Source organism: Odontesthes bonariensis, chromosome 15, assembly GCF_027942865.1.
Source record: "Odontesthes bonariensis isolate fOdoBon6 chromosome 15, fOdoBon6.hap1, whole genome shotgun sequence".
In the NCBI taxonomy this organism is placed as follows: domain Eukaryota; kingdom Metazoa; phylum Chordata; class Actinopteri; order Atheriniformes; family Atherinopsidae; genus Odontesthes; species Odontesthes bonariensis.
In genome coordinates this window covers 9779096-9792745 of record NC_134520.1, presented here as the reverse complement: position 1 = coordinate 9792745, position 13650 = coordinate 9779096, and the positions used below count along the sequence as shown (strand labels likewise).

At 42.5% G+C, this 13650-nt stretch overlaps 1 protein-coding gene across 1 annotated transcript; it reads left to right on the top strand.

The window, feature by feature from the left end:
* Positions 1 to 1949: 1949 nt before the first annotated feature.
* rsph4a (radial spoke head component 4A) lies at positions 1950 to 10182 on the top strand. The gene is made up of 7 exons (XM_075486237.1): positions 1950 to 2229; positions 4958 to 5180; positions 5294 to 5587; positions 6866 to 7315; positions 7395 to 7539; positions 8973 to 9090; positions 9183 to 10182. Exons 1-7 carry the CDS (start codon positions 2123 to 2125, stop codon positions 9409 to 9411), a joined length of 1566 nt encoding a protein of 521 aa, XP_075342352.1. The 5' UTR covers positions 1950 to 2122; the 3' UTR covers positions 9412 to 10182.
* The last annotated feature ends 3468 nt before the right edge of the window (positions 10183 to 13650 follow it).

Genomic DNA, 13650 nt, shown 5'->3' with positions numbered 1-13650 from the left:
AACTCCACAATAACAAAATGAAAAAAGATTGTTGGAAGGCATGTTTTTAATAAAATATAAAAATAAGACTGAAATACTCAAATCTCTGAAATATTCACACCATTATTTGTACAGCACATTTCATGTACAAAACAACTCAAAGTGCTTTACATAAATAAAAAAGCATTGCAGCGGGGAGTGTAAGAAGCATTAAAAATACATAAAAGAATATAAAGAGAAACAAATAATTAATTAATTCAAATTCATTTAAAAACAAGCAAGAGTCCGGATAAATTAAAAGATAGCGTGCAGATTTCATGCATAGACACATGAGAAAAGAAATGTTTTTAACCTGGATTTAAAAATGTCTCCATTTGGTGAAAGTTTAATCTCCACTGGTATTTGTTCCACTTGTTTCCAGCATAACAGCTAAATGTGTTGGGGTTTTCGGGAGGTGGTGTGGTTCAACCTTTTCTTTCAGCAGATGGCGCCAGGGAGTAGGGTGGGCTGAGCCATCCATCAAATTACACGGGCCTGTCATCCATTACCCCTCATCTGGGTAGGAGCATATAAGGAGCATGCTCCTTCAGCGCCTGAGTGTTAGCCATTTGTGGTAAACTTCAAGCCTCCAAGTTTGAGTCCTTGTAATTCCTGTGAATATTCTTGTATCTACTTACCAGTCTGTTTTGCCTTCAAGGAAAGTTCCGTTCCAAGCCTGATCCTGCCTGGCCACTAGTGTGGCGAAGACTACTTACCAGAGGTCCCGTTGACACCCTGTTGAAGTCCCTGACTGGCAGCTTCTGTCTCCTATCTTTGCTCCGTGGCTGCTGAAAGTCATATCTGAGTCTATCAACACAAATCAAGTTGTTGATTTCAGATGCCGAACTGTTTCCTCTAGGATTTTTAAATCAACAATATTAAATATTTTAGATTGGTCCCGTTGTAAAGCCATACCAGTTTACCTGTCTGATTTTTAGTAGTTGAGGAACACAGAATTCACTGTTCAGTCACACTCATTACAAATCTTTAAAATGGTTTTAGACCTGCTCGTGGTTCTTCTTCACTGATGAGGAATTTAACCACCATGCTCACTGGACCAATTTCAGTTTCTTTAACGAAGCTTTAAGTAGATGTGAAATGTGTGTTTGGGATCCATACAACAACCCTAATGATGCGAGTTGAAATGATCAATATTTTGTGTATTAACAATTATGTAATGAAGAAAGATCACCCTCCTGCAGTTCTAAAGTTTTACATATCTGCACATAATGAAAAAGATCAGGTCCTCACCGGGTGTTAGAATTCAGTAAATCCAACCTAACGTACTAGAACACTTGACATATTACACTTTATCATTATTCATTGGACAAAAACTAAATCCACCTTTGCTGCTTCCACAGTAGTTACGAGTGTTACAAGTAGCAGCCAGGTGCTGATGTTGTTCTGCAGCACCAAATGTAACGTCACATCACACATCACACATCACACAGAAGTTTCAGTTGAAAGCTAATAAAAAAAGCAGCAGTGTAATATTTCATTTATACCAAAGGGAAATTATATTGCTGCAGTATTTATTCATTTTTTAAATCATATCAGCCAGTGTTGCAGTGGAGCCAAAGTAGCCTCTGACTGAACACACTTCGTTGTTTCAACACTATGTTATGTTGAGGGTGGGCAGCACGCTCCATTGAGTTCATTAACTTGAGCAGCATTCTTCTTTGTACAGTCAGCTTGACCCTAAGCTAAGCAGGAAGAATGATGGTGAATTGACCTTTTTTGAACGTATGCTTCTTGCAGTGCCAACTTGGTTAAGTCCCAGCTCATGTTGCCCCTGGAACATGAGTTCTACCAGCAACTCAGGGTTTGTTTGGCTGAACTCATCCAATTAGATATCCATCAGCTACTTGGTGATATCAAGGTTTACAACCTCATAATGTCTTTCATTTACACCATTCATACTGTTAAATATAATGGTGCTCAAAGGTACTTCCAGTTTGGTGTCCAGTCCACCCCACCCTAACTACCACTCCGTTGTGGTAACCATAGCAACCGTAGCGTTTCCCCGTCGACATTTTTAAACAATAAATACTTAGCACCGTCCGCTCCAACCGTGTTTGCCCTATTTGTTGACTGACTTCGAAGAATGGACGCTAACGTCGGTAACCGCGACAGCCGGCACCAGAGTCCGCTCCAGGCTGCCTCCCTCAAGGCTTTCATGCTGAAAAACAGCTCCAGGAGTTCCCTGAATCTGTGAGTAACGTCTCTCTGCTGTTTGCTAACATGCCTGCTCGGTTAAAGCACACAGTGGTGGAAGGCTGGGATAAAGACTAAAGTAAAGCTGTTCCCCGTCAGCTCAACAAGTCAACTTTTATTTCACCTTCATATCGTTTTCTAATTTTCTCAAGTTTCAGAAGAAATACAGAGCCTCTGTTTTATGATATTACAATGAATACAATGAGATTAGGAGTGGACTCGTGTAAAAACTAAGGCTGGGCAACGATTACAATGTTTAATCTAATTAATCACATGATTTCCCTGATTAATCACGATTAATCGCCTTTGTACGCAAAATCCAAAAATTAATTAAAAAGTAGTGCATAGCTTTTAGCATTTAGTTTTATTTTAAATGTACTGCCATATGCATCAAAGTGCCATAACATTTGTTGTGCAAACACACTTTTAACATCAGCATCTTTATGTAGTTTTTATGTAGAAGCCTCGCTCCACTGTCTGTTTCCTTGAATGACTTGCTGCTATCAGTTGTGTGTTTTGCCTTTAAGTGATATTTTAGACTGGAACTACTACAGTGAGAAGACAATTCAACTTGGCAGTGTTTACAGATGACTTTGGTTCTGTCGACTCCTCCGTCTTGAAGAACTTTAAAAGGAAAATGGCCGAGTAAAAGTTCCGTACCCTTCTCCATGTTTGGTGGATCCGCCGATTACTTTCTTTTCCGGTTCCCCAGCAGAAAGCAACAGACTTTTACAAAATAAAAGCCTGTGAGCAACAGACTTTTACAATAATGAAATAAATAATAAAACCTGTGTTAATGCGCGATAAAATATTTGTCGGCCTTACGTAATTAATGAGTTAACACGATAATAACGAGTTAAGGCGCCCAGCCCTAGTAAAAACATTTAGGTTTAAAACCATTATAGTAATTGTAATGATAGTTATAAAGCAAAAAATATAACCAATGACAGCTAATAATGATTGTTGAGGAAAAAAGATACTTTAACAATAAAATGTCCATTCGGGATAAACAAAGTATTGTTTAACTTAAAGGGACAGTTCGCCTATTTTGACATGAAGCTGTATGACATCCCATATTAGCAACATCATTTATGAACATTTTCTTACCCCCTGCTGCGTCCTGTGAGCCAAGTTCCAGCCTCGTTTTGGTGTTGATGAAGGTAGTCCGGCTAGTTTGCTAGGGTCCCGAAAATAAAGCGTCTTGCTTCTCAAAACAATATGCATTCAAAAGAGTAATACATTTGCATCACAAAATCGTCCCTCCAGAAAAAGTCAGACCTCACAATCGCTTAGCGCTATTTCTCTCTTCCTTCATATCACTACGGGCTGTGTAAACTCTGCAGACTGAAGTGCAGACCGAGCAGTAAACACCGTAACAGGTGCGGCTACGCTACGTGGCTGTACGCAGTGATATGAAGGGAGGCAAAAATAGAGCCAAGCGATGTGAGGTCTCTATACCCTCGGCAGGATCCTGGAGGGTGCATGGGAGTTCGCCCAACCGGTCTACATGTGTTTTGTGGACTCGGAGAAGGCGTATGACCGGTGTCAGAGTTTGGTCCGCATTGCCGGCAGTAAGTCGGACATGTTTCCTGTGAGGGTTGTACTCCGTCAGGGCTGCCCTTTGTCACCGATTCTGTTCATAATTTTTATGGACAGAATTTCTAGGCGCAGCCAGGGCGTTGAGGGGGTCCGGTTTGGCGACCTCAGAATCGGGTCTCTGCTTTTTGCGGACGATGTGGTTCTGTTGGCGTCGTCGGGCCGTGACCTTCAGCTCTCACTGGAGCAGTTCGCAGCCGAATGTGAAGCGGCTGGGATGAGAATCAGCACCTCCAAATCTGAGACCATGGTCTTCGGCCGGAAAAGGGTGGAATGCCCTCTCCGGGTCGGGAATGAGATCCTGGAGGAGTTCAAGTATCTCGGGGTCTTGTTCACGAGTGAGGGACGAATGGAACAGGAGATTGACAGACGGATTGGTGCGGCGTCTGCAGTGATGCGGGCTCTGCACCGGCCCGTCGTGGTGAAGAAGGAGCTGAGCCAGAAGGCGAAGCTCTCGATTTACCGGTCAATCTATGTTCCTACCCTCACCTATGGTCACGAGCTGTGGGTGGTGACCGAAAGAACGAGATCGCGAATACAAGCGGCCGAAATGAGTTTCCTCCGCAGGGTGTCTGGGCTCTCCCTTAGCGATAGGGTGAGAAGCTCGGTCATCCGGGAGGGGCTCGGAGTAGAACCGCTGCTCCTCCGCATCGAGAGGAGTCAGATGAGGTGGCTCCTGGACGCCTCCCCGGTGAGGTGTTCCGGGCCCGTCCCACTGGGAGGAGGCCCCGGGGAAGACCCAGGACACGTTGGAGAGACGTGGTTTCTCGGCTGGCCTGGGAACGCCTCGGGGTCCCCCCAGAAGAGCTGGAGGAAGTGGCCGGGGACAGGGACGCCTGGGTCTCTTTGCTCAAGCTGCTGCCCCCGCGACCCGATCCCCGGACCAGCGGAAGATAATGGAGGGATGGATGGAGTATGAATCCCACAGAACAACTACAGCCACACATGCTTTCTTCCCAGTTATTTTAAAGTAATTCTAAAGTATTTTAGTGCGTTCAGCCCTAAAGGGACGCAGGAAATTTAGCTTGTGATGAAGTGGCCGGATGGTTTGTGGGTGGATATTAAATAAATTGACCAACAGAAAGTCCAGTGCACAGGAATCCTTTACTGATCATTTTTATTCTTCCAGCTATGACCACCTTACCCGACTGCTGATAAAGGTGATGGATGAGCATCCAGACGACGTGGTGGATGTTTTTGAGGAAATGAGCCATGATGTAAAGCAGGGTTTGTTTGAGGGTGTGCAGAGCTCCTTGCAAGACCTGCCGCAGACTTCAGCAGCTGAGCTGCTGGCTGAGCAGCAGCGCTCGTTGTTTTCTCAGCCAGAAGAAGTGGACCAAGAGGATGAAATGGTGCTGGATACATATGAAGCCATGTTATCTCAGCATTATTTTACTGACTGCTTTATTACTCATATTACTTATTGTATTTACATTATGTGACACTGTTCTGTGGTCTTCCTCAGGTGGAAACCACTCTTCCTAATGTGAATGAGATTGGCTTCTACCTGGAGCAGGCTGGAGTGGGTCTGGGCAGAGAGGAGATGCAGAGAATCTTTCTTGCACTCAAACATCTAGTTGAGTTGCAGGCCTTGCAACGCTGTCGACTGTGGGGCAAGATCCTGGGAACAGAGAGCAACTATATTGTTGCTGAAGCTGAGTACGCAGAGGGAGACATGGAGCATGAGCAGAGCGCCGAGGAAGCACTTGAAGAAGAGGAGGAGAGGGAGGCAGAGATTCAGGAGAGCGAGGCAAAGGAGGTGAAGAAAAATACCAGATGCATAAGAATCTAAATATTTGGTCATTTGGCCTCTGCATACGCCCACATCAAATTATTGAAAAAGCAGTCATGATGTTTGAAGTGTCGACCAGGTGTTTTTTTTTTAAATAGAATGAAAGTGAAAGATGTTTCATTAATTCCAAAAGGGAAGAGAAATTGTTGCTGCAATAAAAAATAAACAAATGGTCATAAGTCATTGTAAGGAGATACAGATACACTTATTGCTGCTGACAGGAAGGATCTCCTGTCACCTAACTCTCTGTGTCACAGTAGAGCTGAAGAAGCCTCTGACTGAACACACTACACTCTCACCTAGGCTTGACCCTACGTTAATGTAGTCTGTCACACACTCAATCATGGCATTGATATCATCTCCCTGTGGCTCAAAGAGAAGGCAGTTCTAAGTGCTGGTTGAACTTTCTCAGGATTCACTGAGGACACAATCAGATCACCCCTGCCCTGGTACCTTTCTGCAGGTATCTGTGGCTCCTCAGCTGCATATCTCTGATCGGTCTGACTGACCCAACCAACCTGACCTGTGCTTATTGTTTTTTGTTGTAATTTGTCTATTTCATTTCTAAAAAAAAAAAATGAATGAAAATTTTAATTGTAGGAAGTGAGATTTAGGGATGGCTCAGGTGATCCTGAAACATCCCATAGTTAAGCTGCAATAGGCCTAGACTGCTGGGGGGCCTCATCTGTCACACCTTTCCTCACTTTACTCTCTTTTTCCCCCTGTTTTATTTCTCAAATGATATTATGTACATGTGACATTATTGTGGTCAGATGTTTCAGGTGTTTCCCTGTTCCAACAGGTATCCTTTGAATGGTGTTGCAGTGTTTGTTGTCCCCTCTTCTGTCTTCTCAATCCCCAGCTGGTGGAGGCAGATGGCCATCCTTCCTGAGTCTGGTTCTGCCAGAGGTTTCTTCCTGTTCAAAGGGAGTCGTTTCTCTCCACAGTCGCCTCAGGCACGCTCAGGACGGGAGATTGGACTGAAAACAAGTTTCGGTGCAATCTGTTGGTCTCTTTAGCTAGGAAATTGTTTTTGAATTGGCTCTATATGAATGAATTGGATTATTTTGTAAATTATGATTACAATGAATTGAATTCCAATTGGCTTGAAATGGACCATACTATTTAAGTGCCTTGAGATGAGATTGTGGTCATTTGGAGCTATATAAATAAAAATTAATTGAATTGAATTAATATTAATTATCTGTGAATGATTTATCTGGTCCTTGGTGGCTTTGTTTTCAGATGGATCCACTTCCTCGGTCGGTCTACAAACCCCCACCCATGGTACCGAAGGAGGCCATAGGAACAGGTGCTAATAAGTTTGTTTACTATGTGTGCAAAGAGCCTGGTCTTCCATGGGTAAAGCTCCCCTCAGTTAGTCCCGCACAGATCAATGTTGCTCGGCAGATCTGTAAATTCTTCACTGGGAGGCTGGACACCCCAGTTGTGAGCTACCCTCCGTTTTCTGGGAATGAAGCCAACTATTTAAGAGCGCAGATTGCTCGGATCTCTGCTGGCACACAGGTCAGCCCCCAGGGTTTCTACCAGGCTGGGGAGGAAGAGGGTGACGAGGAAGATGAGGCATCCCGGGACAGCTATGAGGTGAATCCCGATTTTGAGGGCATCCCCGTGGGTGAAATGGCTGAATCTTTGTCCAGCTGGGTGCATCATGTTCAACACATCCTGCAGCAGGTACAGCTCTGCTCTGAGGCATATTTTCAACTTCAGTGTGTATATGTGTCCATATTTACCGAGACGACATTCACTTCAGGGTCGCTGTACTTGGGTGAATTTGGCTGTGAAACCAGGAGAAGACTCTACAGAGGAAGCGGAGGCTGATGAGAAGGAAGAGGAGCCTGATGAGCCAGAACCAGAAGTTGGACCTCCTCTGCTCACTCCTCTCTCCCAAGATGCAGGTGAGTCTTTTCAAAGCCAAAACTCCACATTTTTTCACTCTCAGCTCGCTTTACGCCCTCGGCCTCTTGGTTGCATATTTGGAAACTGACATATTCTTGTTATATTTGATGCAAGAATTTCATCCTTTTTATTAGTACAGTCCACATTAAAGTGAACCATCCAATCACAGCACAGGTGTTGGAGACACCATGGACACACTGACCCCACCACTCAAATGCTCACTCACTCATACAATGACAAATTCTGATTTTCGGGTCAAGCTCTGAAACTGATTTTAGGTCCCTTCGCATGTTAGTTGTGTATTGTGGTTTAAAAGAAGTGGATGTTATTAAATGAAAAACTTGTTACAATTTAAAAGAATAAATAAAATCACTTTCAAGGAGTTGGTAAGCTTTAAGCCTGAGACAGGGGAAGGACGTCGTTCAGATGTAGAGGAGCAGTCTTTACTACAAAATATGGGAAATGGAGTGGATATTTTAGTGATGAAGAACGCTTCCTTCCTGGGGTTGTTGATGTCATTGTTTCTTGTTGCAAGGTAAAGTTCAGTCAAAGGCTTCTTCAGTTTGGATGCAAAACGGACCGCTACAGGAAATCTTTCCTGCCCACAGCCATCAGCATCTATAATAACTCTTTGATTTAATTGAGCTACATCAACATTTAATTTCCCTCTGGGATAAATAAAGTATTTTTTAATTGAATTTGAATTGAATTGAATTGAAAAGAGGCTCACCCTTGCATTTTTATAACGTCTTAAAACTGCCATAGTTAAATATGCCAACAACATTGAAAGAAGCTTTAAAATAAGTTAAGATAGACCTTTATTCGTCCCATAAGGGGAAATTCCATTCTTAATACTAACAGACATATAAGAAATTAGCCAGCTCAATATTGATTGTGAGATATTAAGTGCTGGTTGTCCAATCTCTTACTCCTATCTAATATTGCACACTTCGGTCAGGTAGTCTTTATGAAGAACAGATCATCTCTCGACAGATCAGTGAGGCCATATCAGTAAGGACATTTGTCACTCTCAGGCCACCCTGTTTACCGGATTATCTTTTCTACCTTATTACATCTTGAGTTGGATCCAGGATAATCTCAGTTTACTAAAATTTTATATCAGTAGCCAAAGGTGATAATTAATGGGGGTTTTGGTGCTTCTCTCTGAGCCGCTCTTTGTTCAATTTTTTCCTTGAATCATCTCTGTTAGGATGAAGGAGACTGTCAGGAAGCTGGGAGAGTCAGTCAGAAACACAAGGCTGTGGTGTCCTGCACATTCACATCTTTGATACAACTGATGGATGTATCTCGGACATATTTGTAACTCAGATTATAGTTCATTGAAATATAAGATTTTTTTGTGAATCCTCCACTTCTGAAACCTGCAACTATGTCCTTGAAGGCTGTCATTTTTAACATCTATGTCTTTCAGACATTCTCAACAGCCCTCCCTGGAGCTCTAAGTTGTCCTCCACTCTCACTTCTCAACATGCAATAGCTGTGCTGCGTTCGAACCTCTGGCCGGGAGCGTATGCATATGCTTGTGGAAAGTACGTGCAGATATTCTAAAAGTCTTTTTCCTTTACTGGACTGAAGGAAGTGCTAGAACTCACCTACTCTCATGTGCTGTCTCTTAATTTAGGAAGTTTGAGAATATATATGTTGGATGGGGTCTGAAGTATGTAGGGGAAGGCTACAGCCCGCCTGTACCACCACTCCCACAGGCAGAATATTCCAGCGGACCTGAAATCACAGAGGCCCTCGACCCATCACTGGAGGATGAACAAGCAATGAAAGAAGCTTTGGAAGAGCAGCAAGCTGCCCAGGAAGAGATGGAGGAGGAGGAAGAGGAGGAGGAAGAAGATGACTGACAGTGTTTATATGTGACTGAGCAAATAAATGAGTTTATTCAGCGACATAGTGTATTTTAGAAAGATGAATAACTTTCACTTTATTTCATTGTCACTTAGTTTATATAGCAAAGAACAAATTGACCAAAATACTATATTTACATATAAAAATTAATACAAACTATGAACAGATGTAAAATGTAAAAACAAGAGGTGTATCTCATGCAGCCAGTGTAGTTACATGATCCCACACTGATTTGGAGTCAATTGATCCCATGACCTGGAAGCTATTGAGCAAAAATGCTAATATTTACATTTAAAAATGAATACAGACTATGAACATGGGGCGCTTCAAAAAAGGGCAGAGACAGAGGACCACAGACATGTGGGGAAAAGCTGGGGGGAGAGAAGCCATTGTCTGGTCTTTTATGCATAATGATGCTTGTGAGATAAATATCCCAGCAGATATTTGGACCTCAGTCACATTTGATGTGTTTAAAAACACCAGAAAAAAAGTACACCAATTGGCTGAAAATCACCTGCAGGGAGGACGGACGAGGAGTCCAGACAGCAGCGCTTCGTTCAGGTGTGTCCAGTAGGGCTGCACAATTATGGAAAAAAGCATAATCACGATTATTTGGATCATAATTGAAAGCACGATTATTAATCAAGATTATGGAACAACGATAAACAACTGAATTTTATTGCACTTCTTTCCAAAAAAAACTAAACAATTTTCAGTGCAGAATGTAATTTAAAATCACGAAATGAAATATAGCTAAGAATGTACTATGTAAGGAATAAACAAAATAAAACTGAAATGCAATTATTATTGCACAGTCTTTGCACAACACCTGCTTTTGTTGGACTTCGCTAGCCCTGAATCCGAAGTAGCTCCACACAGCCGGTCTCTCTGGTGCCCCTTCGAGGGACGAAGGGGCACCAGAGAGACCGGCTGTGGGCTTACCTTCTGCCGCAGCTTCAGCTTGGCTCTCGGTCATTTCAATCATCCTCACCACCAATTTTGTCTTCCCTTATATCACTACTACTCTGCTCTCACCACTTGAACTTGACACCACTGCTGGCTGCACTGTAATGAGGAGCTGCGAGCTTGCTTGTGGATCAGTTAGGCGGCGTAACGAATAGGTCCATGTTCGCCCCCTGGTTGTTGGCGGACTACTGGTTAAATGCTTGCATGCTAGAGTATAATGCAACTGAATCCGCATTAAGAAAATGAATGTAAAAAAAAAAATCGCGATTTTCATTTTTCATAATCGTCGCGGCCAAAATCGCGATTTTGATTAAAATTCGATTAATTGTGCAGCCCTAGTGTCCAGTGTGTGCGTGTGCGTTCGTGCGCCCGTATGCCAGAGAGAGGAGGAGGGGCCGACAGAGATGAGGGATGGTGAAACACTTTTAAAAAAACAAACAAAAAAATTTTTATGAGAAAGACTATGGCGGACCCAAATGAGACTTAATTGGGAAACACTGCAACTTAAATTTATATTCTATTTATTTAGTGTGAGAGCTGGCAAGGTGTCACAATCATGTTGTTTGTGTATTATTGACATTTTTTATTATTATCATTCTTCCGTGCGTTTTTCGCTTGCTATCTACATTCTATATAACGTTTTTCTTTAAAACTATTGTAAGCTCTGTCCAAACAGATCTGCAGCAAATAATAAATTGCTCTCTTCAATCAGCCACGTTTCCTAAACCCCTAACAGTAGCTGCCATCAAGCCACTCTTAAAAAAAGAGAACGTTGGACACTTCCATTTTAACCAACTACAGACCCTTCTTTTTAACCTATAAACAGAAGGTTTAACCTATACATCTGTATAGGTTTAACCTATAAGTAAGGTTATAGGTCATTGTTTTTGGCAATAAAGAGAAGTTGCTATCAAATCAGCCTTTTATCAACTTAAAAACATCCAGAATTAAGAGTTTTATGTCCCAAACAGATCAGGAGAAGCCGATTCATGCCTTCATCTCCAATAGACATGACTACTGTAACGGTCTTCTGACTGGACTCCCCTAAAAAAAGTATCAAACAGCTGCAGCTGTCATGGTGGCCAAAGCCAAAATGAGGAAAAGACTCAAAAGCAGATTTCACCAGGGCAACACAAGTTTATTAATGAGGTGAGTGATCGGCTGGGAGGGCGCTGAGAAGACGTAGCCTGGGCTGGAACTGTATGGAGATGATATACGAGAGAGAATGAGTTCAGGTAAATCCAATCCAGATGAATCCAAAACAGAAGAGTGAAGTGATCTTATAGTCAGAGAGGGGAGTCCATCCATATAGGAGGGGGAGTACTGAGATCGGCTGGCTGGGTAGGTGAATCTGGTGAGCAGGCAGGGAGAACCAGGTGAGTATCCTGAAGGAATGGAGGCTGGTGTGGTGAAGGATCCAAGCTGGATCCGAGAAGAGAGTCCAGGAACTGGGCGCAGGGATCTTGCTGTGGGAAGCGAAGAAGGTGTTAGAGAAAATAAGGACCTTCAAGATTTCTAGCAAGGGTTTCGGGGCCTGATTACCACAGAATATGGTAAGACTGGTGCTCCTGCTGCTCCTTAAGAAGGCATCTTGATGACTGCAGATGGAAAGCAGCTGTGGCAGCAGGCTGCAACCAGACTCCGCCCTGGTGTTCAGTGAAGCCTGCTCTGCCCAACCTACTCAGAACACAGCCAACCAGATCATGACAGCAGCTCGAGTTTTAACCAGAACAAAGAGATCAGATCACATCACCCCGGTTCTTAAGACCTTACTTTGGCTCCCAGTCAGCTACAGAATAGATTTTAAAGTTCTGCTACCGGTCTACAAATCACTGAATGGTTTAGGTACAGAATACATGAATGACATGCTAGCAGAGTATAAACCCAGCAGAGCTCTGAGATCTGCTGACTCAGGTCAGATAGTGGAGCCCAGAGTTCAAACTAGACACGGTGAAGCAGCATTTTGCTGTTCTGCTGCACACAAGTGGAACAAACTACCAGCAGAACTTAAATCAGCCCCAACCATAAGCACTTTTAAATCCAGGTTAAAAACATTTCTCTTTTCATGTGCTTATAGCTGAGCTCGTTTTAAGAATTTTAAATTTGATCTATTTACATTTATTTTAAGTTATATTTTCATTTATACCCAGTAATTCTAAAAATCTTTCAACAGATATAGCTTGAGAGACTTTAATCTCTGAGTAGTATAATCGGCTTGCTTTAAAATTTTTAATTGCCTCCAATCACAATGACTTTAAAGGGTGTTGGGTTATGAATGATTAAGAATCTGGCCAACCAGCAGAACAAGGTATGGAGAGATGGGACAGCCCTGGCATTTACATCTCTGTATATCATATCTGGGGGATGCTGCATGTAGTAGTTTGTTATTTGAATCTTTTAAAACGTTTTCTGTAAATTCAGATCATTGTACAGTAGCCTATAGAGCAGAGGTCTTCAACAGGGGGTCCTGCAGGGTGGTCGTGAAATCTTTGGTTGATTAGACGATTTTTAAAATTTCTTTTATTTTTTTAAACTGTTTTTTCTCACAAATTGTGTGCAAACGTGAGCCATCCACACATTTGTACGATGGTTTGAGGATTCATTGTCCCATCTACATGCATGTTTAAAGTTAAAATCTGTGGATTATTTGAATAGTTCATTGTTGAATGTACAATAACAGAGTAGCTATGTTTATACATGGCACTAGGCCCCATTAAATATAAAACACAATTGTATACCATATAAATAGTAGGGGGGTCCCTGCTCCAACTCTACATCAGTTTGGGGGTCCCTGGCCTGAAAAACGTTGAAGACCCCTGCTATAGAGCACAAAGTTGCGGAATACTTTATCAAATGCTTTTTGTAGATCAAAAATAAAACTGGCTGCCATCAAGGTATCATGAGTCATCAACCAAACAGATATTATAAGATATATGAGGACTGCTTATGAAACCACAACGGAATTCATCAGCTCAATCAGACTTTAGCCGCTTCTCAGTGATCAGTAGATTTTTTTTTTTTTTGTCCTCAGAAGACAGAAGGGTGGAACGACTTCCAAACGGATAGCAAGTAAAAATCCTGCTTTTTGGTTGGCAAAAGTTTGGGGACATTGGGTAGAAAGCTGTCATAACAGGTGTCGTGTCAAAAAGTGATTGTCTGCCAGAATCTGATTTCAGGCAGCGGGAGTGCGCACAGCAGCCTGTTGAGCGGTAGCGCAAAAGAGTCTGCTTTTCTCTGGATTTAACGGTCATAATATGCAGATACACACA

Bases quoted from the DNA above. Each gene is read 5' to 3' on its own strand.
- rsph4a (XM_075486237.1), top strand. From the start codon at position 2,123: ATGGACGCTAACGTCGGTAACCGCGACAGCCGGCACCAGAGTCCGCTC. The intron at 5,181-5,293 runs GTGCTGGATACA...GGTCTTCCTCAG, and splicing joins TGGACCAAGAGGATGAAATG to GTGGAAACCACTCTTCCTAA. The intron at 5,588-6,865 runs GTGAAGAAAAAT...CTTTGTTTTCAG, and splicing joins AGGAGAGCGAGGCAAAGGAG to ATGGATCCACTTCCTCGGTC.